General features: G+C 44.1%; 1 protein-coding gene, 2 long non-coding RNA genes and 2 other non-coding genes across 5 annotated transcripts in view; 2 read left to right on the forward strand and 3 right to left on the reverse strand.

Annotated features, from left to right (window-relative positions):
• The window catches only part of TOP1 (DNA topoisomerase I), a 95,312-nt gene extending 77,967 nt beyond the window's left edge, over positions 1-17,345 (forward strand). The window contains exons 14-21 of the mRNA XM_061437605.1: positions 7,535-7,678; positions 8,735-8,920; positions 9,926-9,994; positions 10,507-10,621; positions 11,581-11,708; positions 14,859-14,953; positions 15,172-15,321; positions 16,311-17,345. Coding sequence (XP_061293589.1) covers positions 7,535-7,678; positions 8,735-8,920; positions 9,926-9,994; positions 10,507-10,621; positions 11,581-11,708; positions 14,859-14,953; positions 15,172-15,321; positions 16,311-16,413 — 990 coding nt within the window. The 3' untranslated portion in view covers positions 16,414-17,345. The remainder of the gene's footprint in view (positions 1-7,534; positions 7,679-8,734; positions 8,921-9,925; positions 9,995-10,506; positions 10,622-11,580; positions 11,709-14,858; positions 14,954-15,171; positions 15,322-16,310) is intronic.
• LOC133259731 (uncharacterized) lies at positions 973-5,058 on the reverse strand. Its single transcript, XR_009740495.1, has 3 exons — positions 4,916-5,058; positions 3,782-3,994; positions 973-2,210 (listed from the first exon to the last, which is right to left on the reverse strand). It is a non-coding gene; the product is annotated as an uncharacterized LOC133259731 (long non-coding RNA).
• LOC133259972 (U6 spliceosomal RNA) lies at positions 8,167-8,273 on the forward strand. The gene has a single exon (XR_009740636.1). It is a non-coding gene; the product is annotated as a U6 spliceosomal RNA (small nuclear RNA).
• LOC133259730 (uncharacterized) lies at positions 13,544-27,364 on the reverse strand. Its single transcript, XR_009740494.1, has 5 exons — positions 27,190-27,364; positions 25,969-26,108; positions 23,440-23,534; positions 18,685-18,780; positions 13,544-15,485 (listed from the first exon to the last, which is right to left on the reverse strand). It is a non-coding gene; the product is annotated as an uncharacterized LOC133259730 (long non-coding RNA).
• LOC133259975 (U6 spliceosomal RNA) lies at positions 20,997-21,100 on the reverse strand. Its single transcript, XR_009740639.1, has one exon. It is a non-coding gene; the product is annotated as a U6 spliceosomal RNA (small nuclear RNA).
• Positions 27,365-27,378: the final 14 nt, after the last annotated feature.

Consider the following 27,378-nt stretch of genomic DNA (forward strand, 5'->3'; position numbering starts at 1 on the left):
CTCTCTGCATGAGGTGGCCAAAGTATTGGAGTTTCAGCTTTAGCATCAGTCCTTCCAAAGAACATCCAGGACTGATCTCCTTCAGAATGGACTGGTTGGATCTCCTTGCAGTCCAAGGGACTCAAGTCTTCTCCAACACCGTAGTTCAAAAGCATCAATTCTTTGGCGCTCAGCTTTCTTCACAGTCCAACTCTCACATCCATACATGACCACTGAAAAAACCATAGCCTTGACCAGACGGACCTTTGTTGGCAAAGTAATGTCTCTGCTTTTTAATATGCTATCTAGGTTGGTCATAACTTTTCTTCCAAGGAGTAAGCATCTTTTAATTTCATGACTGCAGTCACCATCTGCAGTGATTTTGGAGCCCCAAAAAATAAAGTCTGACACTGTTTCCACTGTTTCCCCATCTATTTCCCATGAAGTGGTGGGACCAGATGCCATGATCTTAGTTTTCTGAATGTTGAGCTTTAAGCTAGCTTTTTCACTCTCCTCTTTCACTTTCATCAAGAGGCTCTTTAGTTCCTCTTCACTTTCTGCCATAAGGGTGGTATCATCTGCATATCTGAGGAGAGCCAGCCAATTCATTCAGACAGTATCCAGACACCTCCTATGCATTTTAAGGACTTTAAGCAGGTTTTTGAGTAATTGTTACGGTAGTAAACCTAGAAAGTCACATAGATGTAGGCCCTGCCTGGTACCTTATATCCAGTGCAGAGTGGCTCGCTCCAGCAGCTGGGTTGTGATCCTGAGTCATGAAAAATTGTTAAAGGCTTGGAGAGAGGTACTGTTGAGGGGGAAATAAATGTGATTTCTTAAGCTTTCTGCCTGTCCTCAGTTATCTCCAACTCAGAATAGATCTTCAGAGGTTGAGGTTTTGACAGTGTGTTAAATAGTTTTTTTTAAGTGCATTGCCAGCAGGAGATAAGAGTCTCTTTTTAGATAAAAGTGGAAAGATACAAGCAGTAAAGATTTTATTTTCAATGATTTATTTCCAATATACAAAAATAGATATAACAATCATTCATATAGTGCCCTCCATCTGCCCGTGTCAAACCTTAACATCATGTCGTATTTTTTCAACTGCTTCATTTCATAAAAAGTATTGTGATAAACATAGCTGAAGCTCACTAGGTAACATTTATCTCTTTCCCTGGAAAATACTAAAATGAATTTAATGTTTTCATTCTTGTGTGTATTTTTAGTATCTTATGTGTCCATGAATACCAAGTAGTATTGTTTTACAAGGTTTGATTTAAAGTTGGATATTTATTGAGATCATTTTGCAACTTATTTCACCACCCTTTGGTTTTGAGAGTTTATTATCTTGATACATATTTATAATTTACCCATTTTTATTTGCTACATAGTATTCTGTTATATAAAAAGTCATCTGTTCTCTTGTCAACAAACATTTAATTAGAGTTTACAGTCATTTCCTAATATAAATAGTGCTGGAATAAACACATTTTCCTTGTGTATATAGATGAAAATTTTCTTTAAAGATTCTTTATTAGATATTTCCAAATTGTTCTCTGAAGTACTGGAACCAGTTTACCTCACCACCATCCTCCCAACATTGTGCTCAAGTTTCTGTTTTTTCCATATCTCTGCTATCGTTTCTAAAATTTTGCTCTTTAAAACATGTTTGGATCTATGATCCATTAGAATGTATTTTTGTAGATGGTTTGAGGTTGAGATACAATATATTTTCTCCAAATGCATAACAGTTGTCCCAGAACAAGTGAGTTGTGTTCACCCCTCTCTTGTACATCACGTTTCTACATGGATGTCATATTGTTTCTGGGCTCCCTGTCCTGTCTGCCTGTTTTTTCATCAGTAGCACACTGTCTGACCTCCTGTAGCTTTATGAAGTCTTACTGTTGAGTAGGACAAGTTTTCTTTGTCTCACTCTTCAAAATTGTCTTGGCTTTCAGCTTTTTCACATTAATTTTGAGATAAATTTGTCAAGTTCTAATGAAGGCTATTGAGATTTTTTTATAGGATTGCATTGAAATTATAGATTTTTAAAAAATATGTACTTTGTTTATTTGGCTGCACCGGGTCTTAGTTGCAGCATGCTGAGTCTTTTGTTGAGGCATGTGAACTCTTAGGTGCAACATGCGGGATCTCGTTCCCTCACCAAGGATCGAATCCAGGACCCCCTGCTTTCTGAGCACAGTCTTCGCCAGTGGACCACCAGGGAAGTCCTGAAATTATAGATTAACAGGGGGTAAATATTGAGATTACTTTATTGAATCTTCCCATCCATGAACCTGTTACATGCCTCTCTATTAATTCATGTCTTCAAATATATCCTTTAATATTGTGTCTTAATTTTTTCCATAGAGGTTTTACATATGTTTAAAATCTTTTCTAAGAGGCCTTATAGTTTCTTGTGCTATTGAATTTCAAGTATTTGTTGTTGTACTACATTTTTGTTTGTTATTACTGGAGTAGTAATGCTGTTGATTTTTTAATATCAATCTTCTATCTAGCAACTTTGCTGAACTCTTATTCTAAAAGTGTCTATGTCTTTTGGAGTTTCTATATAGACAGTTAAGTGACCTATAAATAGAGACAGAAATTTTTACTCTTCATTTCCTATATGTGTGTATATATATATATATATATTTTTTTTTTTTTTTAAGTACAGATATTTTTTTAAAGATACTCAGTCTAGACTGTCAATCCTAGGGCTTTATTTATTTTAGAAAACTCTCAACTATCATTTCTTCCTCAGTTTCTAGACCATTCCTTTGCATTTTATTTCTTTGTCTGTTTAGGTCTGATCTTCATTTGGGGAGAGTTCCCAAGGACTTACTTCTGCTAATTCTCTATTTGATTATATTTAATCTAAATTTTACCCCTCCTGTAATTTGCTTCATTATATTTTTTCAGGATTTCTAATTATTTTTATTTCAAATTTACTTGATTTCATTTCATTTAAGGCATGTGCTTATTTTATCACTTTTGGAGTCCTTTTTAGTAGATTTTTTTTTTTCTCTCCTGAAAATCTTTGTTTTTTAAAAATGTTACCTGAAGTGAATCATGTACTAATTATTTTTGTTGACAGTTCTTCTAACCCATTTCCTCATATATTTTGGAATTAGTTTGTAGGCCCTTTTGACTGGGAAGTAGTTTTTGTTTCTGTATCATTCCCTTTTCTTTCTCTTTGCTCTGCACTTTTCTGCTCACTCCTCCTGTCTTAGAGGGAGTCTAGCCCAGCTCAGCCCAAGTTGACACAGCCCCTGGCTTCAGGTTGCGTAAAAAACGATAAGGCCCCTTTTTGCATGAAGCACTTCCATTGCTGTGTGTTTGGAGGAAAGTGATGATTAAAGCATGAATTCATTGACCTGCTCTGACCCAGAGGTCTATAAAGAGTACATTTTTGTCAAAGAGGGTGAAGGGTGGTAATTGGTGGTTTTACTTCATGGAAGACTTTGGGTCCAGTTTATAGGAGGCTACCATCATGGGGCACACCTTTCTGCTCAGCCTCCTGAGATTTCTCCTAAGATTGTTTGCTTGTTTTTGTATCTATATTTTGTTCATTAATTTCTCCCATGTAATATTGCTAGACCTTTCTACTTCATCTCTGCTCCATCAAGGAATTTAACTCAAGTATGATGAGACTTATGGATTTTTGATAATTGAAAACTTTTGGTTTGTAAAGGGTAAAAAGCACAGCTGAAATGTGTCCTTCTGATGTATCCTGTCTTTGCCGCTTTCTGGAAACTTGGATTGGTCTACTTGTGGTCATAACCAGGGTTACAGTACTTACAGTCTCACAGGTCATTGAAAGGATCAAGACTTTTGAGAGTCACAGTAACACATGGTCCAGCTACTGATAAGATTGTCCTGAGCTCATTCACATCTGTGTGTGCTCATCTTGGTTTGTTCTGCCTTTTCTCCCAGGATTTCCATTAAACAGGCATCTTCTTGGAAGTGTTTCCATTCCTTTCTTCTTCCACTCTGTACTTGGTACCCATAGAATCTGAAATGGCAGGGGAAATGATAGCTCTCTGGAACCTGTGTTTTCAACAAAACTCTCTGATCCCAGATAAACCATGGATATAGAGGCTACAAAAGGATTGCTTATAGTAGGTATTCAACCACTAAGTCCAACCTCTGCCAAGCATTATCTGGTCTTATAACCTGAGGTTCAGCCTTAGTAAAATTAAGGCTCCTCAAACCAGTTTTAACTTTACAAATAAAATTCATAATTTTCCTTGTAAATGAAGTATAGCAACCTTCAGGATCACTGGTGCTATCACATTGCATTCAGTCATACTAAAATATTCTCAGTGCCAAATATACATCTCTGCTTTTTCTCTTTAGAACCTATAATTCTGGGGTTTCAAAGATGTATGTGTCTACAACCTTTTAAATGTAACCATCTGGGGATTACAGGCTGGATTGAAGAAAAATGCCTTTATAAAACTATAGTCTTGGGAAGCTCTGATTTTGGTGAGTTGTATTAGAAGGAGAAAATAAGACATGCTTATTTTAAAAAATTACATTCTGGACCTGACTTTTTAGTATACAGTTCTAAATTTTAAAGCGTAAAAGAGCTAGAAGCTAGACCATTAAAGCTTCTAAATGATGTCATGGTAGAACATCTTCATGACCTTGGAGTAGATTTCTTGGACACAGAATAAACAATAAACAGTTGAAACAGTGAACTTCATTTAAAAACTTTTGTTCAACAAAGGACACTACTAAGAAATATACAGGTAACAGGGAGAAAACATTTGCAACATGTATAGTTGACAAAGGCTTGTATCCCGTATATACAGAGAATTCATATCACTCAATAATAAAAAAGATAAACATCCTCATAATAAAAGAGCAAAAATGGGATGCTTTAGAAGACAGAGGAACGGCCAATATAAAAGCACATGAAAGCACTACTCACCATCACTATAAGTGGAATGCAAAGTAAAGCCGCAATAAGCTGCTATTTCCAGTTCTAGGTATTTCTGCTGCAAATAAAATGAAAACATATGTCCACAAAGACTGCACAGCAGTGTTCATAATGCTGTATTTATGTGAGTCTAAAACTGGAAACATCCCAGGAGTCCATCAGAATAACAGTACAGTGTAGTCAGACACATTAGGGGTCATCATAGAATATACCATATATATACGTATGAGGGAACTTTTCTGGATTGACAGAAATATTCTCTTAACTTGATAGGGTGTGGGTTACATGTATTATGGATTGTCAAAACTGATCTAACTGTATACTTAAAAATGTGTAACATAAACTCTTTTTAGAAGATTTAGAGTGAAAGATTGAAAGGAAGTATTACAAGAAAAAATACTACCTATATCTCAAAAGGATGTGAATCTATAAAGAACTCTGTAAATCAATAAGACCAACATATTTAAGAATGGACATTGTACGGAAAGCTGGTTAGATTTTATTTTTAAACATGGTATAAATACCTAGGGCCAGTTTATTGTCTTTTGTTTAAATTACGTGTGTTTGGGGTTCAGATTGCCATTCACTCTCCGAATTCTATTCAGGGAAGCTGAACACTGCGGGGATAAGCATACTTCCTAGAAGCCAGCCCTGTCCTGTTAGACTTAGTTCAGTTCAGTTTAGCTCAGTCGGGTGGCTTCTCCCGTCATTCCCATCTCTGTGTCCTTATTTGAGAGAATCCTGGATCCCTGTCCTAGGAGCCTAGCCAGCCTGTGAAGAAAAGTTGGTCTGGTGGTTATGGCCTGTGAATGACTGACTTGTTAGGTTTGTAAACTTTGCTTCAGTGGTGTGATTAAGGAATGGGCAAATGAAGACACAGACTCAGGTTTTGGTAGGCCTGTGTGCATCAGGATGATGGGAAAGAGCCTGCTTCTCAACTGGAGACTGTGCTGTTGCAGATGAGCCTTTCGTGTGTGTAAGAAGGGTTGTGAGGGAGATTCATTACTGTCTTGAGATTTATTACTTACAAGAGGAAAGCTTCTGTCACACCTTTTTCTTAGTTGCCCTCTTCAGTGTCAAAATACACTTAGAAGAACCAGAGAGAAATTTTCAGCTTCCCATTGTTAGCATATAGAACTTGGATGCTGCTGCTGCTGCTAAATCACGTCAGTCGTGTCCGACTCCATGACCCCATAGATGGTACCCAACAGGCTCCTCTGTCCCTGGGATTCTCCAGGCAAGAATACTAGAGTGGGTTGCCATTTCCTTCTCCAATGCATGAAAGTGAAAAATGAAAGTGAAGTCGCTCAGTCGTGTCCGACTCTTAGCGACCCCATGGACTGCAGCCTACCATGCTCCTCCATCCATGGGATTCTCCAGGCAAGAGTACTGGAGTGGGTTGCCATTGCCTTCTCCAAATTTCTCCTGTATCACTCAATCATTCAATCACCCACCCACATCAACAGGTAGTTAAGGAATCGCTTGTTTTGTAGCCAAACAAGCACACAGCACTATACCACACACAGTTGGGGGAGAGTGCTGATGACTCATTAGTGTAGCTGGGTTAGCTTTCATTTGTGAATGTTTGGAACTAGAAGTAGCAGACATTTCTTGCTTCGTGTGTCCCACATTTCTGCATGCTCAGGCGGCCAGATGCCTTGACCACAGTTCTTAGGCCTCAGAGACCACATGTCTGTGTCATAGGTAGAAATCACTGTAGCTCTCCTCGGTTGTGGGCTGGGGGAATTAAGAGCAGAGATTCTTGAGTTCTTAAATTCTATCCCTGTGTCCATGTCATACAGTCTTTTTCTGGCCTTGTAATAATCCCTGGCCGTTTTGGATTTCTCCAATTTTCTTTTCTTTTTTTTCCCCTTTCCTTTCTCACTTGCTATTATCATCAGTCCTTGCTTGTGACTTTTTCCATTTAACGAGGTCACAGAAATCTTCCCTCGCTGTTGATTAGATTGTCTTTTCACACGCTTTTAAAAACCTTACATTGGCTTTAGAATCAATTTTCAAACCTGCCACCAAAAGCTCTAATGTTAAAAAAACCGTCTTCACAATAACAGTTTCCCTCAGTCTCATCAAGAATACTTTTAAATGCAGAAGTTAGAAAATGGTCAATAATTGTAGCTGTTCCTGGAAGTCATTGTGTTCCTTAGTAATTATAAGCTGTAATCTTTGGTTCTGCTTCCTTGACAGTTCCATCAAACTGTGAAGGATTGTCTTGAATTTAATGAAGTTCAGTCCTAGCAGAAAACTGCTCTTGGGTCACAGATTCAGCAGCAAGACTGTGATGCTGATGTGGGGTTAGGGATGTTTATATATACCCTTTGTATTGACAGAAGTTAATTTGGGGGACATATCATGTGGGCCTTCTTAAGAACATAAAACATTTCACAAAATGAAAGAGGCTTTTTTAGCAATCAGACAGGAACCAGTTGTGCCTGTCAGGGAATGGGACAGCGTACTTTGTCACTGGGTAAATGCATTGCTTCACTGAAGCTCAAGTTCCTTCTCTTTGGTTCAGAGCTCTGAAGTTGGATGTTCAGTGTCTGTCTTTATTCCACTATCCTTAAGCAATCCCCCCTTGGGTCTGTGTCTTTGCAGGGTGAGAAAGACTGGCAGAAATATGAGACTGCTCGGAGGCTGAAGAAGTGTGTGGATAAGATCCGGAACCAGTATCGGGAAGACTGGAAGTCCAAAGAGATGAAAGTCCGGCAGAGAGCTGTAGCCCTGTACTTCATCGATAAGGTGAGGGCATCTTCCTGTCACACTGCCTACCATGTTCATCTTGATGAAGATGGAGGAAGCAAGTATTCCTCCAGGCCCTGTGTTTTAAGTACTGCTGGTGAGGCAGTGACAGGCCAGTGATCTGTCGTCCTGCTCACCCAGTCTCTAGCCTAGTAAGGAAGGTAGACGTGGAGAGACAGGTGTTCAGTGTCAGACCGACTGCTGCTGTCGGTCTGCTGCTGTCTCTAGTCTGTCTAATAGAAGGACATTCATGAGTCTGAATGTGCCAGAAAGACTGACATTTTCAAACTCGTTGACCATGTGCCACCCTCCAAAATATTTTATATCACAACCCAACATATAAAGTATATTTGTGTTTGTGTATAAGTGAAACAAATGTCACACAAAACAATGCTCAGTCTTTCTGTGTAAGCAGCAAATTCTGATAGGTTTTCCTCAGTGTCTTATTTTTAAAAAGGATGGTTATAATCCTTAAAACTGGTTAAATAGTGCTTGCTTTGGGAGCACACAGAGTAAAATTGGAATGACACAGAGAAGATTAGCGTGGCCCCTATGTAAGGATGACACACAAATTTATGAAAATTAAATGATCGCCAATGTATCACAGTTACAGTTTGGAAGACAGTGCTTTCGAGATCAGTTTCTCACACTCTTTCAGGAAAAAAAGGTTTCGTGTTTTCCCTTGGTTTTAGCATGGTTTAACACAAGTTCTGAATTAAAAGTTAAGAAAAATTCAGAGACTAGCTTTTTGAGTCTGATTGCCCACAGTTTTAAATATCTTCTTTCCTCCATCCCCATTTGAGAGGACAGAGTAGAGAGATGTTTTTGGGGGAAGGTTAATAGCCCTTGATTTGCTCTCCACACTGTATTTGATAAGGGAAGAAGCAACAGTGCAGATCCAGAATTCCTGAACCTTGCAGACTAATGCCCTGGCCCCATAGAGACTTGGGATGCTTCTGATTTGGGTTTCCTAGACAGTGTATGATATTGAAGTTCTTCATTTGTGCTTATCTTCTCCCCGCACCCCGACCCTCCCGCAATCTCCTCCCTGGACAGCTTGCTCTGCGAGCAGGCAATGAGAAGGAGGAAGGAGAAACAGCGGACACTGTAGGTTGCTGCTCGCTTCGTGTGGAGCACATCAATCTGCACCCAGAGTTGGATGGTCAGGAATATGTGGTGGAGTTTGACTTCCTGGGAAAGGACTCAATCAGATACTATAACAAAGTCCCTGTTGAGAAACGAGTAAGTTAATGTGGCCTGAGCTCCCTGGCCTGCTTCTGCTTATTACTTGTTTAGTGCTTTTCCTGTGCTCTGTGTTCTGCTGAACACTAGGAAAAATGACTTGAAAGAGTGAAGAGGTACTCTTTGGTGTCCTGTATGCCTCCTTTTAGCCCCTGCCCTTTACCCCTCACCTGTGCTACTGAGCATGCTGTAAAGAGTTGGTCCTCACCTCAACTTGCACATTATCCCATTGTGTTGTTTTAATGATATAAGCACTCTTTAGTATCCCTTGGTTGTGTTGCAAATTTGTCACTTGTAGCTTTGCTCAACTTTCCCCCAGCTCCTGATTCAGCAAAAAGGTAGCCCTTGAGTCTCTGGATCTCTCAGCCCAGAGCTGAATCGGGTGCTGCAGTGCCATGGCCCCCAGAAGGACTGTGCTTAACCCTACAGAGTGCAGTACCCTGGCAGTCCAGCCCTTCAGCAGTCTGATATTTCATCAGTAACTGGGTTTTGCTGGCTGCAGAAATGTTCCAGATTAAATGAAGCTAAAGAGATCTGACAATTAATGTAATACCTGAGTTTAGGTTGGATTCCACCCTGGGGAGGTGAGGAACATCAGTGGGTCAACTGGCAAAATAGGAATATGAACAAGATTAGATAAAAATGTGTCTGTCTAGTTGACAAAGCTGAGGAGTTCTGTGTGTATATAAGAAAATATCTCTGTTCTTAGGAAGTACACTGAAATACTCAAGGGTAAAGGGCATAATTGTGTAAGTACCCAGAAATGGCTCTGAACAAATAATTGTGCATATACACATATAGATGTAGAAACGAAATGAGTGTACATGTACACTGCACAAATAGGAAATGAGGTAAAATACTAATGGTAGGTGGATTTCGGTAAAGGATATGGATTTGGTTTTGTTGTTGTTTTTTGCTTTGTGGGGTTTTTCTTTTTTTGCAAGCTTTATGTTGTAATTATTTTCAAAGCAAAGATAATAATTAGGCTCTGCTTATTTCTTTTAGGTTTTTAAGAACTTACAACTATTTATGGAAAACAAACAGCCTGAGGATGATCTTTTTGATAGACTCAATGTGAGTGGACAAAGCCCACTGGGTTGAAGAGGGGCCCAGCCAGAGGCTCTCAAGCCCCTGAAGGAGAGGGTTGCCTGGGAGTGGCTGGGGCTTTGCCCTTAGCCTATCCCGGGGCACCCTGCATGCCCTCCCTTCCTCAGGCACACACAGATCCATGGCCAAAGCCCTGAGATGGGGTGGATGAACCCTGCCTTCTGTCCTCGTCTGGCTTCTGCATAGCCTTGGCTGGAAGCTCAGTCACCACTGCTAGAGACCCAACACCTGTCCCTGAAATCTTACTGGGGAAGATCTTAATAGGGAAGGATACATATGCTTTACTGGTCTGCTTAAGATCAAAGTGCTTCTTAGGGAGGTACATGCATCTCTGTATTCTGGAATTCTTCTCCCTTTTCCTATCCCACTGGCAGGACAATTAACTTGTAATTGCATAATGTCCTAGAGCTTGCCAGGAGAGCCTAGATGGTATGGCTTTTACCTAAATCCCATCCTTTTTGTTGCTTTGTCTCCTCCAGACTGGTATTCTAAATAAACATCTTCAGGATCTCATGGAGGGCTTGACAGCCAAGGTGTTCCGTACATACAACGCCTCCATCACGCTACAGCAGCAGCTAAAGGAACTCACAGCTCGTAAGTACTGCCTGGCCAGACAGAGACCACAGCCTTACTGCTGATGTCCACTATCCTTAGTCGGCTGAGTCCTAGATCTGTTCCACTTTTCCTTCTTAACATTGTGACTGGAGACTTTTCCCCTCCACACCTCAAATAGAGGGCTAAGGCTTATTTAGATGGCTAAACAGATCAGTTCTGTCTCCCCCATTCCTGTTCTTCTAGATAAGCTTTAAGGAATGCTGACAGGGGCTTTCTATCTGCTCTGAAAGTGCCTGTATTTTGTGTATTGTATCTATGTTATTTAAGAGCTCACCGAATGAAGTATTATGATGTTCTATTAAATTGGAGAGAGTAAGGTTGTCATGGTTACTAAAACAGCATAGGAGCAGATCTTTTCCCTGAGGTTTCTTTTTGTCACCCTTTGAGAGTAGATAATAATCTCCTAAAAACTGGCTGCTGAAAGTATCACCAAGATCCACAAACTTTTTTCCTCTGGAGTCTAATTCTAATGAATTTGCATTGTCCTCTAGAAATATGTCAAATGGTATTAGAAAATGGTGTTCAAAAGTCAAATGTGGGTGTGTTGAGGGTCAGTATTTTAGGGTGTGGTAAAGAATGCTACATGACACAAGTGAAAACATTTCTCAGGTGACACTTTATATTTTCCTTTCTGGAAGATGCAGTACCTTGTGGTTTTAAAGTGTAAAACTTACGGACCCTTCATTTTACCCTCCTCTCTAGGCTATTTGTCCCAGTTCCAAGCTGTTTTGGGTGGTCAGATGGGGGAGGTGAGCACTGGGGAAAGCAGGTGATGGTGTTGACTTTCAGATTTTGACCTTGTGCCTTGGGGGAACCTGAATTGATCATCTGAATGAGATGAGGCCCAGTAAACCCTGAGGATGGAGCGCTGGGGAAGGCGCGTTGTGTGTTCTCTCTTGTTACACAAACTGACTCTTCATCACCATTTTTCTTTCCAGCTGACGAGAACATCCCAGCAAAGATACTGTCTTATAACCGTGCCAACCGAGCTGTTGCAATTCTTTGTAACCATCAGAGGGCTCCACCAAAAACCTTTGAGAAGTCCATGATGAACTTGCAGTCTAAGGTATTTTGGATCTGGATGGTGGGGGGTAGCAAAATCAAAAGAACCATGTCTGCTGTGGCGATTTACACTCCACTTTCTGGGCTGGGCTGGCAGGTGGCCAGTCTTGGGTCTGTTCTGGAAGAAAGGTTCATACTAAAGATATATGGAAATATGATTGTAATTACTCCTGATCGAGACACTCAATATTGGGTATTCATTGTCCAGTGAGTATTCTGACTTAAAAGCTAAATTTAATGTAGCCTGTTTGAAATACTGCTAATTATTGTCCTTCTACATGAGGATAATGGATACAAAGATAGTCTTCACAATTCCTTTCCACAGCCCAGAAATACAACTGTTTCCAAATTAGATTGTTTTAAATTGAAAGGATGATGAAACAATGATATTTAATTTCCCCTAATCCTAGCACAACTATTTTTATTTTTACACATTCCACATGAATCATATTTTTATATAGCTCATCGTCAAACATCTGTTGAATACTGGCTGTGTGCCAGAGCTGCTGCCCTAGAGGGAGAGACTGACATGCAAACAACGAGATGCTGTTCCTCTCTCCTTCCTCCAACTCTGCCTGGTACTGAGCTTTTAGGCTGCAAGGCACTCAGCATTTGATGATGATCATTTCTATGTTACCTACATAACTAATCCATTCTAATATATTAACCCACCATGAGAATTTGTAGCTATTTCACTACAAAGTAGATACATGGGTTACAAAGTAAACCAATCATCTTAAAATATATTTACCCAAAAGTCTGATATAGTAATAGACATGGTTTTACTAATAGGTGTGTCTAATAATTGTAAATGTCAAGGTAGTAATGAATATAAATGATACTTTGATTTCTGCAACAATTACAATATGAAAATATACATACTGTCTCTTGGTGATGAAGTCATAAGTATTACTGATAATACTATGTTTAGTTGCCCACATCCATAACTGAAGAAGAAATGATGAGTTTCAGCTGCTGCTGCTGCTAAATCGCTTCAGTCATGTCCGACTCTGTGCAGCCCCATAGGCGGCAGCCCACCAGGCTCCCCCATCCCTGAGATTCTCCAGGCAAGAACACTGGAGTGGGTTGCCATTTCCTTCTCCAGTGCATGAAAGTGAAGTTGCTCAATCGTGTTCGACTCTTAGCGACCCCATGAACTGCAGCCCACCAGGCTCCTCCATCCATGGGATTTTCCAGGCAAGAGTACTGGAGTGGGGTGCCATTGCCTTCTCCGAGTTTCAGCTAGGGCTTAATTAAACTACAGATTGCTTCTTTTTCATCTGTATTCACGAAATACTATATCTGGACAGCTGGAGTTCAAAAACTATGCTGTAGAGTGAGGCTGCATACATGTTTCCAGGCCCAGAGTGTTTTCCTTCTCTTGAAATTTCTTCCAGATACGTACCCAGGTGTAGTACTTATGGGTCAAAAGACACATACAACCTGCAGTTCATGCTTCACATGCCACCTGGCTTTGCTGAAGGAGTGCACACATCCACAGTACATAAGAATGTGTCCACAGACGTCTCAGATCCTTGGACTGTGACTGGCAGGCAGAGAGCCCGTCCAGGCTGTCCATCCTTGCACCTCTGTTAACAGTGGTCATGTGGTACCATTTACTCTCCTCAGGCTATCATTTCAAGCCAGAAATAAAAGCATGACTATTCAGGTGGTGTTTACCTAATTCAGGAGACCCATCCCTGGAGCATGAGGAGACCTTTTGTTGGTCTCACTCTGGAACCACTGTTTGGGCAGTCCAGGCTGCCTGCCAGACGAGCCCTCTAAGCCCAGGAACCCTCTCCTGTGTGCCCACAAAGCAAACACAAACACACACCGCTGTTTGCCAAGTGAATCAATGGGGTCTTTAATGCTTTGAGAGAATTCAACATAGCCTGCCAATTTAGTATTCACAGAAATGGTTAAAAGATTGTGGTTTGTTGCATTTCTAGCCTAAGAAGAATCTGGCTAGTGGTGTCTGTGACGCTTTTGTGTAGAGTCAGTTCCTTCAGTTTGACTTTGGACAACATAGATGTTGGAAGTAAGCCATTTGTAGTAAAATGCATTTAATGATTCTCTCACAATGATGGCCTCTGTTTCCAGTCTTGGGCTGTGTGTATAAATCTAACAGACAATGCCAGGCTGAGAGCAACAGCCCAGTGTATATGAGTCGGGCGTGCATTTATTCTGCAGAGGTTCCCCTGATCTTAGGGTTAGCACGGTGATAGCAGGTCAGGGTTTGCCTGCCCCAGCTGTGAGCTCACCACTCTAGGGCCCCAGCCCCACGGTGTTGCCTGCTGCTGTCCTCAAGTGGGAACTGAGAACGCAGAACTGGCGCTCTCAAGCAAGAGAGGCTGCGACTGTCATTTTCCCTTCCTCTAAAGATTGGGGCCCCAGGAGATTTCATTTGGAGAAAGAGCTCCCTAGCTAAAAAGTTTTCAAATCTGCTTTGAATGATAACTATTTGAATTTCCTTTCTGTCTCAGCTTTCTCGCCTTTTAAAAAATGGAATGCCAGAGCCAGACCATGCCACGTATTGGCTTGGAACAGATGAGGCTAAGTGGTTTGGCTTCCTGGGTACCTTTTAATTGCCATTTTCTAGTCCCTTGGGTATTCTCTTCAGTGCATCTTTTTTTTTTTTTTCCTGGAGGAATTAGCAGCTCTTCTCAGAGTGCTGGTAGAATCTGAGGAATGAGCTGAGCTCAGTAGATGTAGCGACTCTTGTCTCAGCTTCATAAACAGTATCTCCTGCAGGATTCTTGGGATGGAGGTGACAACCTGGCACAGGATCCATTTGATAAACAGCTTTCACCTGTCATCCTCTTCGCAGTATCTAAAACCAAAGTGTTTCCTGATTGAAAGATTAGCACCCACACTCCCAGTCCCAGTGGGTTCTTTCCCTGAGTTTCTGGATTAATGGGTCCCAGAGTCATTGCCATAAAACCTTCATTTCTTCAAGGGTGACTGAAGAATATAAACGGTCAAGTAGCACTGGAATTCAACACCCGCTGCATATCCACTCTGTGCCGTCATGAAGCCACCCCTGGGCGTTTTAACAAGAACAGCCTACTTGGTGAAGACATCTTCTCTTAAGGAATCCTGTTTTCTCTTTGGATTTATTTTATTCCTGAATTTACTGTTGTTCTTCCCTACCCAGATTGATGCGAAGAAGGAACAGCTAGCAGATGCCCGGAGAGACCTGAAAAGTGCTAAGGCTGATGCTAAAGTCCTGAAGGATGCAAAGACCAAGAAGTACGTGCCTGGTGTGATGCACAGCTGGGAGTTGGATGAGAGGAAAAGTGTCACAGCATCAACCAGAGGTCCTAGCTTTCCTAGGGTTTCTGAGTAACATTCTAGAAATGTCTGGGCCTGTGGCTTTTCTGTTTTTACTGCCCCTGGGTGGCAGTGTGGGGATATGGTGCTCCTGTCCAGAGGCCAGGCCCAGTTCCTGATGACTTCCTTTCTTCCAGGGTTGTAGAGTCAAAGAAGAAGGCTGTCCAGAGGCTGGAGGAACAGCTGATGAAGCTCGAAGTTCAGGCCACAGACCGAGAGGAGAATAAACAGATTGCTTTGGGAACCTCTAAACTCAATTATTTGGACCCAAGGATCACCGTGGCTTGGTAAGCACCACGCCCTTCTTGAAGGCTACCTGCTGGCTTGGGAAGGGTGATGGGGCTCCAAGAGCATTGTCAGCTCTCACATGCAGTTCCTACATTACACACTTAAGAGTGTCCTCTGTCTTCTGCTATGCGCACTGCAAATGCATTGGGACATCCTGGGTGGTCTGAAATGGTCAATACTGTTACACCACTTGGGAGTATTATGTCTGCTAAGGCAGGTATGGTCCCCACCCCTAGTGGAACTTTAGGACAAAAATGGAGACTCTTAGTCCTTATTGAAGGAAAAATAAAATGAGCCCATCTACCTAAACTTTTAACTTCTCAATTTAAAAAAAAAATGTTTTTTTTTTTTTAAGTGAAGGAAAGAAGGTACAAATAAGGAGAAAATAAAAAAAAAAAAAAAGAATACAGATCTGAGCAACCTGTGCAAAGAGTTTGCATCATTGCTTGTTTCCCTGTAAACTACCCTCCCCAATAAAATAATATCCAAAATAAATGACTTTTTTGGAAGATGCTTATTAGTTAACTTGAATTATTAGTTTCTGGGCTTAAGAGGAGCAGCCATTCCCTGTGGGCCAGGAGTTCCAGCCAGCTCTTATCCCCTTTATGTCCTGTCTGGTGCTGGAGGTTTGGTTGGCTTTGAGAGGCAATAGAGTATAATGGTGAAGAGCGTGGATTCTGGAGCCAGCGTGCTTGGATTCACTTTTCAGCTCCATGCTCACTAGCTACATGAGAATGAAACCAAATCACCTAACTTCTCAGTTTTTCTTCTGTACCTTTTTCATTTGTACACCTGCAATCGTACCTACTTTAGAATGTCAGGATTCAGTGAGTCAAGCACATGAAGCCCTAAGAACACACCTGGTACCTTATTAATTCTCCTCCTCACCAGATGGAACAGGAGAAGGCAGCACATCCAGGCCCCAACCCGGGTCTGGCCCACGTCTCCTGAGACACACTAACCCCCCTTCTCTCTCCCTTATTTGCAGGTGCAAGAAGTGGGGGGTCCCCATTGAGAAAATTTACAACAAAACCCAGCGGGAGAAGTTTGCCTGGGCCATTGACATGGCTGACGAGGACTACGAGTTCTAGCCAGTCTTGAGGGGCAAGAGTTCTGTGAAAAGGAACAGTGTGGTTTGGGAAAGATGGATAAACTGTGAGCCTCGCTTGCCCTCACACCCGAGGGAAAGAGGCAGCAAGTCTTAACTAACATCTTTGAGAAAAGATATTATAAGGGAGAGCTGAGCCAGTTGTCCTATGGACAACTTATTTAAAAATATTTCAGATATCAAAATTCTAGCTGTATGATTTGTTTTGAATTTTGTTTTTATTTTCAAGGGGTCAAGTGGATGGGAATTTGTCAGAGTTCTGCCAGGCAAATTCACTGTTTCACTGAAACATTTGGATTCTCTTAGCTACTGTATACGAAGTCCGATTATATTGGTGCGTTTTTACAGTTAGGGTTTTGCAATAACTTCTATATTTTAATAGAAATGAATTCCTAAACTCCCCTCTCCCCCATTTCAGGAATTTAAAATTAAGTAGAACAAAAACCCAACGCACCTGTTAGAGTTGTCACTATCTATTGTCATGGGAATCAATTTTCATTAAACTTGAAGCAGTCGTGACATCGGCAGTGTTTTGGTTCAGACACCTGTTCACAGAAAAGCATGATGGGAAAATATTTCCTGACTTGAGTGTTCCTTTTTAAATGTGAATTTTTATTTCTTTTTAATTATTTTAAAATATTTAAACCTTTTTCTTGATCTTAAAGATCGTGTAGATTGGGGCTGGGGAGGGATGAGGGGTGAGCGAGTCTAAGGATAATAAATAATCAGTGACTGAAACCATTTTCCCATCATTCTTTGTTCTGAGCATTCTCTATGCCCTTTCAGATACCCATCTTTTTCATTTAAAACCCCAGTCTTTCACTTGAAAGATTTTATTGTATAAAAGTTCCACAGGTAAAAAATTTAGAGGAAAATGAGTATTTGGTCAAAAAAAAAAAAAAAGAGGAAAAATAATCAAGATTTTAGGGCTTTTATTTTTTCTTTTGTAATTGTGTAAAAAATGGAAAAAAAAACACATAAAAAGCAGAATTTTAATGTGAAGACATTTTTTGCTATAATCATTAGTTTTAGAGGCATTGTTAGTTTAGCGTGTGTGCAGAGTCCATTTCCCACATCTTTCCTCAAGTATCTTCTATTTTTATCATGAATTCCCTTTTAATCAACTGTAGGTTATTTAAAATAAATTCCTACAACTTAACGGAAACTTGGTGTCTGCCTCTGTGTTAGCCCAGGGCCCCGGGCCAGAGTAGGGCTCCAGGGCTGGGCCTTGGTGTGAGATGTGGTCTGCCTGCTCCCGGCTGCAAGGGTGCCTCCCTCCCCAGGAGCTGGGGCTGCATCTGTCTTGCCACCGTGGGTGTGGGCTGAAGGGGAGGGAGCCAAAGTCCACATCCTTAGAAGAAGGCAGGCCCAGGAAGTGAGGGCGGGTACAGAAAAACTAGAACAGGTGCGGTGCAAGGACTATATTTGGAGCCTAGGGTAGGTTTATTGAGCAAAGTGGAACAAGTGTATTCGGGAAGCAGATTTTAGAACACTTCTGTGTGTGCTGGTGAGAAACAGTAGGGAGCTTCTTTGGGCCTACTTATGTGGCTAAGATACCGTCAGGATGGCGGGAATTAAGTCCTAAGCCAGTTAAAACACTGAATCCCAGAAGCTCTCTCCAGACAGACAAGAGATCCTGCTGATAGAGAGGGAGTGGTCTGGAACCACTTCTCGGTGCTCTAGTACCCGAGTCAGTCAGGATCCCTACAAAAGTTGTTCCTCCTTTCATCCTAGGTTACAGCTAAGTCTGCGATGAAGTTGAAAGATTAAGTCTCCTGGTCAAAAGGAGCAGGCGACAGGAAGGCCAGAGTGGTCAGAACCAGTCATTTAGCTAGCCTTAAGTCCTCTAGCCTGCCAGCTAGGGGTGTATTCTGGGAGGACAGCCATCTCCCTGATGGTCTCTGAACTTCTGGGCTGGGGATGGGCCGACTGCAGAGAATCCTGAAGGGTCCTTGGCAGCCTTTATTTCATCAGCCAGTGAAGGAGGCAGCATTCACCCCAGGGAATAAAGGAAGGTACGGAGCCACTATTGCCTTGGAGCAAGAGACCAAAGCCAAGTATTTTGAGTTCATTAGTTCTGGGGAAGCTATACCATGGAACATAAGGAATAGCAATAGAGAGGCTTGTCCACGAGCCCTATCAATGCACTTGAGCAGGACCTGTCACAACCAGGGGACAACCTTGGGTCACCACTGGAAACAGGACAGGAGGCCCTGCAGGCACATGTTACTGGTGAGCAGAAACCTGTGCCTACCTTTCCTGGCAAAGACCATTCTTCTGAGGGCAGGTGCAGAGCAACTAGATGCTGGTCAAGAACGGCTGTAGGACATCCTGGGTGGTTGCAGCAGACCTGGGAAAGCAAGCCAGAGAATGGGAGAAGCTGACCTGACGACCACTGCGACAAAGGAAGAGGCCAGACAGAGGTGAGGGCCAGGTATGTATGCAGGGCCTCAAAGGATGCTTGAGCATGAAGTCAGGAGGACCACGCCCTGCTTCCTAGTCATCTGGCAGGCAGGTTCCCTCCTCCCACTTCCAGCCCTTAGGTCGGAGCGCAGGGTCTGCCCCACCCTCTCCTGTCTGGCCCTTCCGTGATGCTGGGGTCCAGCTGTGGGCAGAGGGAGACCGCTTCCATGTGCCACCCCAGCCAGAAAGCTAGTGCTGGCTTGGCCCCTTCCTCCCTCACCGCCACCCCCCATATCCTGTCAGCAGGTCCTGTCTGTTCTCCCTGTCAAGTCTACCTCGGGCCTCTGCCACGTTTTTTTGTTTTTTTTTTTTTAATAAAAAAAAGAAACCACAACTCCCAGCCCTTTTCAGCCACCACCCCCTCCCTCTCTCTCTTTCACAAACAAGCACCTGGAATGAGTCACCTCTACCACCCGGTCACTCCCCCACCAACTGCAACTAGCTTCTGCCCCATCTTGCTTCCAGTACCCTCTTCAACTCTGACCAGTCACCCAGGAATGAGCGACCAAACCACTAACCAGGCTCTGCTGCTCCTGCATCTCAAACTCGCTGTGGCACCAGACACTTTTCAAAAATCGCTAGTGATACTTCACATGTCATAAAATCCACCCATTTCCAATGTACGGTGACTTCTAGTAACTACTGAGTGGTACAGCCATCAGCGTACGTCAGTTTTAGAACTTCGTCCCCTCCGTAAGATCCCTCATGCCAGGGACAGTTAATCCCCATTCCTACCTCCAGCCTCCACGAATCTACCCTCTCTATATAGGTCTGTCTTTTCCTGGACATCTCACATAAACAGGATCATTCCCTTAAAGCACTCCTCTGGTTTCCATGGTGCCACCCTCTCCTGATTTTATCCCTCCGTCTCAGGCTGTGGCTTCTGTTACCTCCTTTATCAGGTCCTTAGCTGCTGCGGTTCTCTTCTCAGCCCAGCTGATTTCATTCACGCTTGAACGTGACGAGCCCCACATCTCTACCTCCAGCCTAGACCCTCTCCTGAGATCCAGACACACACTGCCACACCTTGGCGGGGATGTCCACGGCCTCTAAAACCATGTTCGGAACCTACCACCACCAGCCCACTGGGCTTGGTTTAGCATCTCAGGGAAAGGCACCACCATCCACTCTGTCTCCCAACTGGAACTGAGGGCAGTCATCATCCTTCACACCTTTCTCATATCTGGTAAATCACCAATTCTGATACCACCTTCTAAATACCACATACATCAAATACAGTATTTCCTCCATAGAAAACTTAAAAAATTTTTTTCTTTCTGAGAAAAGGAGTTTTACTTACATTTCAGTCTTTACAAAATCCCTCATATAATGGGTTGTTCTCTCAACTTGTTTTGAACCAAAAAGCACTTTTTGGAGAAAACACATTATCCTGAAATGACCTCAGTCAAACTAGTTTTGGACGATTGTAAGTAGTCCCCTGACAAAATCAGTAAACAAGGAAGCAAAGAAATTTACCACAGACTGGGCAATTATTTCTCACAATCCGAAGCACTGCACTTGAACAGGTTTCTTCAAGATCACTTTAAATAGCAATACGGTGTTGATATATGTTTTTAAAGAGTCTTTTAGAAAAACACTGAAATATTTACAGATAACATTATAGAGCTAAGATTAGTGTCAAAATTATATGGAATGGGTTAGTGGGTCAAGTTTGACACGAAACAAGAGTGGCCAAGAGTTCCTAATTAAACTGGCTGATGAGTACATTTCACCGTGCTATCCTGTCTCTATATATATTTAAAATTTCTGTAATATTTTTAAAGCAATACAGTCTAAGTGGGGATTATGTCAGTCATTGATATGTATCTACAGAAGAAATAAAGCTATTTAATGTTATACAGAAAAGTAATTATGCTTAGGTTAAAATTTCCAGTTGACAGCATCACATACTGATTCAAAAAGTATTTCCTCTGCAGCAACAGGGATGAATCTCAAAAACATTATACTGAACACAGACCCAAGGGTACATACTCTGTGATTCTACTTACATGAAATTTTAGACCAGGTAAAACTAACCTGTAGTGACAGAAAGTAGACTTTGTGGTTGCCCACTGGGGGCAGGGGAGATCAACTTTTTTTTTTTTTAATATGGAACGCTTCATGAATTTGCATGTCATCCTTGTGCGGGGGCCATGCTAATCTTTGTATTGCTCCAGTTTTCCTGTATGTGTTGCTGAGCTGACCATGAGACGGACTCTTAAAGGGCACCCAGAACACTGTTTAGGGTGATGGAAACGTCCTATGTCTTAACTGAGTGGGGTTACAGGTGGGTATACATTTGTCAAAGCTTTCTAAACTTTACACTTAAAATGGGTGCATTTTCTGTAGGGTATTCCTCAATAAAGCTGATTTGTAACGGCGAATTCCCTGGTGATCCAGTGGGCCACAACTACTGAGCCCACGTGCCCTGGAATCTGTGCTCCGCAACAAGAGAAGCCGCCGCAATGAGAAGCTTTCGCACCGCAACTAGAGTGTAGCTCCTGTTCACCGCCAAGTAGAGAAAGCCCACAGGCAGAAATGAAGACCCAGTGTAGCCGTAATTAATTAACTAAAAAAGTTTGAACATAATTATTGAAAAGGCCAGAGTGGGAAAAAAACCCTCATAAATTAATATATCATTTTAAATAATGTGTGACTTTAAATGTGGGAAATATGTAACTAAATAAACTGCTATCTGTGGACATCTGAATCATGTATCCCTAAAACTATTTATGCTGTCATGAGAGGCCCACATACCACAACAAAGAGCAGCCCCCACTCTCCGCAACAAGAGAAAGCCTGATGCAGCAAAGAAGAACCAGTGCAGCTAAAAACAATATATAAACAGATAATTTTAAGTTTTCTGCTATAGTTGCAAAAATGGCCACAAAACACGTGTGGTGACCTTATTTTGAAAACAAGTGATTGACAGTCTTGTATCTGGAGCAGAATACCTCTCACTTGGCTCTGCCCACAGCCACCAGCAGGTCTAATAAGGTCAGCTGTCCCTCCCTAGTGCTCCAAGGGCCCTTATCACACTGAAATGTCTTCTGCTGACAAACGTCTGTTGGCATTTCTCTCTGCTCTCCTGGAGCGGGAACTTGGTCTGATCCCTTCTGCTGTCTCACTGCTACAGGGATGTAGGAATGTGTGCTGGAAGAAGGACAGAAAAGGTGGAAAAATAGCAGGTCCGACCTGGCCAGGGCCACAGTGGCTAGCTAGGGCCCCCTTCTCTGCCTGCAGAGAGGCAATTACAGTGTCTCTGGAGTCCAGCTCTCCTGCCTCGACATCTGGGTCCCAAGAGAGGGGCCATCAGCAGAGGGGAAGCAGGGTCTGCAGGGAGCACAGAGTCCTGGCCTGGTTTCCCCTCGAGTGATAGAAAACACGAGGCTCTTGGGCTGAGAGTATATCATGGGTGTGCAGGAGGATGAGATCTAAAAAGTGTGAGGCCCACTGACCAAGGTGGAGCCATGGATGGATACTGGGGACCAACGCTTAACAGCCAAGATGACAGGTTGAGGGATGGAGTTCAAGGTGCACCAAGGGGAGTACTCACTAAGCACCAGGTGCAGGCCTAGGTGCAGGCTGACTGAGAAGGGCTGGTCAGCCGCCTAACATAAGATACTACTAAGTGAAAGTTAAAAGTTTAAAGAAGAGGGATAAAGTTTCATACGTGGATTAAATTAGATGCTGCAAGTATATAAATTTGCCTATCTTCAACTGTGGTAGAAGCTGCGCTTTATTTTCATACCTTCTATAGTCACTCAAGGCCATTACAGGGAGAATGAAAACTGGGTGGGGATTTGCTGTTAATCTGCGGAGAACATTCTCTACTATTTCAATCAAGTAAGTGTCCCCTTAAGAAACTACCCTTATCATTTAACCCCAGGAAAATCTTTATCCCCCAAGGAATCAGTTATCAGAATACGAAGTTTCTGCTTTGGATACCAGGAAGCTCAATTTGATTTTCAATCACATTTGATTTTCAATCACCGCAGCCGTGCTAACCCATATTCACCAAATTACATTCCTCCTTCAGATAATAGCATATCCCATTTTTATGGTACCATATTTTTGATTTCTTAAGAAATGCTCGGAGTACTTAAGAATGAGAAGACATCTGTGGCAGACACAGGGATGTGCCGCTCAGATTCCCCTTTGAGGGAGCGCTTGTTGCTAGGAGACCATCAGCCCCCTAAGACCACCGTGGTTGCAGACATCTGAAGCCGCGCTCAGCCCAGGACAGGCCACGTTCAGTGGCTGGTGGAGGGACTGCAACAGAGCTCCCTGGGGGCAGGCTGAGGCTGCCACCAGACCTGTATCACAGCTCAACTTCTCCCAGTGCCCCCTCGCGTTTCCTTCCCTCCCTTCCACAGTGCTGATCCCAAGGACGTGTCCTGAAAAAACACCCTGCACACTAACCTCTGTCACAGAGGCTTCCCAAAGAACCCAACCTGGAACAAGATGTAACCAAACAACTAAAAATAGAAAACACATCAGGTAAGGGTATTACGGAAAGGGTAAGAAAATAGTGAAATGTTCATACCTAGGTGGAAGGCAACGTCATGTGGACTCTGGATGGGCCTAAATCCCATCTCTGCTGCCTCTTAGCTTAATCTCTCTGGGCCTCAGTTTTTCCTTCTGTAAAATGAGGATAATAGAGTACTTATACTCAGACTTCCCCGGTGGTCTAGTGGTTAAGAACCCGCCTGCCAATGCAGGGAACGCGGGTTCTGTCCCTGGTCCAGGAAGATTCCACATGCTGCAGGGCAACTAGGCCTGTGTGCTGCACCTACCGAGTGTAAGTGCTAGAGCCCTGTGCAGGACAACGAGAGAAGCCAGCAGGATGAGAAGTCCGTGCACCGCAGCCAGAGAGTAGCCTCTGCTCTCCGTAAGTAGACAAAGTTCACATGCAACAATGAAGACCCAGCCCGGCCATAAATAAGTTGTTCAAAAAAAAAAAAAAAAGTACTTATCTCAGGGCTGTCATGAAAAGTAAATGAGTCACCAGGGGTAAAGCAGTTCTATGGGGCTTACTATGTCAAGTGATGCTCTAAGTGTTTGGTAAGTAAACACCCATGGGGTCAGGCTCACAGAGCCAGAGGGGCAGCTGGGCTGGGACTCCACCTCCCCCCACAACTTCAGGCACAGGTACTGGTGTCGCCGGAGCATGCTGAAGCATGAGTGTTGACAGAAATAGGCTTGAGTGAGGCGAGCCTGGGTGATGTCATGGGCGTGTGCCTGGTGTGGGTGCTGGGCTGCGCCTCCCAGCCAGCGCAGCTGCAGGCACTGCCAGTAACACCCACGTCCCCATATATATATGCCGAGCTGGGGGAAGCCCATACCGGTCACACCCTCGGCTCGCCCTGCTTTTCCTGAGTCTCCTTGGGTGGAGGCAGGCACCTGAGGCCTGGGATGCCGGCTCAGAAGTCCCAGGAGGAAATGGGGCCCTGTTTCCTGATCGAGGGCCTGACAGCAGGCTGAAAACATGAGCTCCTGTTGGCAGGGATTGCTGGAGCCCCTGGAGGCCCGGCCCCAGAGGCAAAAGCAGAAGCCAGGAAGCCCGGGCTACATGTCGGGAAGCTCTCAGAAAATGGAGAAATGGAGATTTCTAAAAAGCATCACCGCCCACCAAGCTGTAAAGGCGACAGCACTTAGGAGGCCTCCTGGGAAAATGGATAAGGTCCGATGAGCAGGGAGGGGCCCAGCTAGCCCCCCTCCTGTCTTCCTGGCCTCACCAACCCCTCCACTCCACCTCCCCTCTCCGTGCTCCCTCTTAGTAAATTCTAGCCTTCTTTCCATTCCTAAACTTAACTAAGCTCTTTCTGGCCTCAGGGCCTTTGTATATGCTGTTACCTTGTTTAGAAAGGACTTTCCTCCAACCCACCCCTAATAATACAGCCAGCCATCTCCTCACATCCTTCCAGCCTCTGCTGAGTCCCACAGAGGTCTTCCTTGTCTACTAGATCTGAAGCAGGTCTCCCTAATGTGTTAGCTCATAGCCCTCTGTTTTTTTCCTCCATCACAATTGTTCCTACAAAACAGAGTGCTTACTTGTCTTAAATCTGTGAATTCCTTGGGGCCCAGTGCTGAGTTTCTCTTGTTCTTCCAACTCATGGCACTAACACTGAGCATAGGGAAGCTCAAGGCTGTAGACAGGGACAAGCACCACAGCAAGCCCCAGCAAGCCCAAGCCACACACTATGAGCGCTCAAGCTCTGCACTCACGCTTCCTGTGCCCAGGGCCAGCCATGCCAAGGGCCTCCCCTCACCCTTGCTGAGTAGCCAGCTAGCCTATGTGCCCACTGTCCACCGGCACCTAATGAAGCTAGAGGCTCCCCTGTGAGGAAGAAAATGCATGGTCAGATAGATTGGGGTTCAAATCCTCACTGGTTAATTATGTGGCCTTAAGGCAAGCCGCAGAACTTCTCTGAATCTGTTTCTCATCAGTAAACTGGGAACAATAATCCCTGATTAGAGTAATTATAAGGATCAGGTGTGACCACATATTGCAACCCTTGTAATGCTGGGCCGGGCATTGGGTCAACTTTCATTCCCTCCCTCTTATTTCAAAGGCCTGCCACTAGGTGGCAGTCCATCTCAGCCACGCCACCTCCCCTTGGGTGACCACAGCCAACCAAGCACAAACAGCTGCCTCAACCTCAGGCTCAATCCTCAGGTCCTTGGGGGCTGCACTTGAGGGGATCAACACACATACACATGCTACCACTACAGCAAGACAAGTCAAAGGCAGTCCCCAGACATTAGTCATCAGCCAGCTGGGTGGCCTGCCTGAGCACATACTCTTATATACGTACTCACACATTCCTGGATGCCTGGATCTTTCCCTAATTTTTTTCTTTATCATTTTTTGGAGGTCGCAAAGAATTGGATACGACTTAAGTGATTAAACAACAACAGCACGTGGTATGTGAGATCTTAGTTCCCCGAACCAGGGATCAAATCTGTGCCTCCTGCATTGGAAGCATGGTGTCGTAACCACTGAAGTCACTTAACCAGGGAAGTCCTTGGATCTTTCTCTAGCATCAGCTGGGTGCCCTGCTGGGCCTCTTACCTCTACAATGCAGTACGCTGTCCTGCTTTGTCTGGCTCAACATCCGTCAGACAGGCTCTACTGTGACTGAAGGTGTCTTTAGTTTGGGCGGTGTTCTGTGACGGGGCAATTAGACTGCCCGGGGTGCGTCTAGGGAGTGGCTGCAGCAACACAAAGAGTACAGATTAATCGAATAACCACCAAAAGAACTTGTGCGTGGAGAATGGAATGAAAGGGAGGTGGTGAGAGATGAAGTGGGAAAAGAAAGGGGTCAGACCATGCCGGACCTGCTGGGCCAGGTAGGGGATTTTGTGTGCCATGGGAAGTTCTGGATGATTTGAGCCTGGAGGTAGGGAGTCAGGATTTAATTTCATTTTGAAGACCAGAGCATAGGGGCTTCCCTAGTGGTCCAATGGCTAAGACTGCACTCCCAACACAGGGGGCCTGGGTTCGATCCCTGGTCAGGGAACTAGATCCCACAACCCCCAACTAAAAGATTCTGAATGCTGCAACTAGGACCCGGTACAGCCAAATTTAAAAAATACAAACAAACTAGAGCATAGGGAATACATGCAGGCAAAACCAAGGAGGGTAAACAGTCTGGAAGAGAGAAGATGGGCCTTGAGGTTGTGGGCAGAGCAGAGACATGGGAAGGCACAGGGAATGGGACTTGATGGAGTGCTGTGGGGTTGAGGGAGAGAGAGGAACCAAGGCTGTCTCCAACGGTTTTAGCCCGAGCAACTAACCAGAGGCATGTTCTGAGAAACTGAAGACCACGGGAGAGGCAATTTGAGGAGGGATGTGAGATGTCTGTGCTACGTCGGGTCGTGGAACAGGTAACGGGATGCAAGGGGGGATACAGCTTCGGCGCTCGGGTGCCTGAATTTGGCAGGGGGCGGGGGGCAGTGACGCCGACAGAGGGGTCAGGCCGCCTTGGGAACTGACCCAGGACCCACCCCGGAGGAAGAGAAGCTGCTGAGGTGTCGAAAGGCAGCGGCCAGAGACCGAGGAGGAAAACAGGGATAGAGTCAGCCAGGGAAAACGAAAGCTCGGGAGAGCATCTGCAGGAATGGTGCTGAGCCATAGGGCCTGAGACCCCGTCCTCGCGTGGAGACTTGCGGCGTGGGGGTTCGAAGGGTATGGCCAGGCCAAGACCACTGGTGGGCTCGCAGGGGATGCTCAGGCCTGTGGGCTACTCCGAATAACGGGACTCCCCCCCCCCCGCCACACACACACACACACCCGCGAGGCCACTTCGGCCGCAGGGCCGGGAAGATAGTGGGTCCGACGGTCAAAGGCACTGCCGGCGGGGCCGCCCCCGGCTGCCCCGGGGAAGGGAGGGGGGAGAGGCGGGACAGGCAGGCTGTCCGTCAGAGCCTGCCGACCAATCACCGGGTGTTCCCGCCCCCGCCCCGCCCCGGAGAGGGCGCG

The sequence above is a fragment of the Bos javanicus genome, chromosome 13 (genome assembly GCF_032452875.1).
Source record: "Bos javanicus breed banteng chromosome 13, ARS-OSU_banteng_1.0, whole genome shotgun sequence".
NCBI classification, from domain to species: Eukaryota; Metazoa; Chordata; class Mammalia; order Artiodactyla; family Bovidae; genus Bos; species Bos javanicus.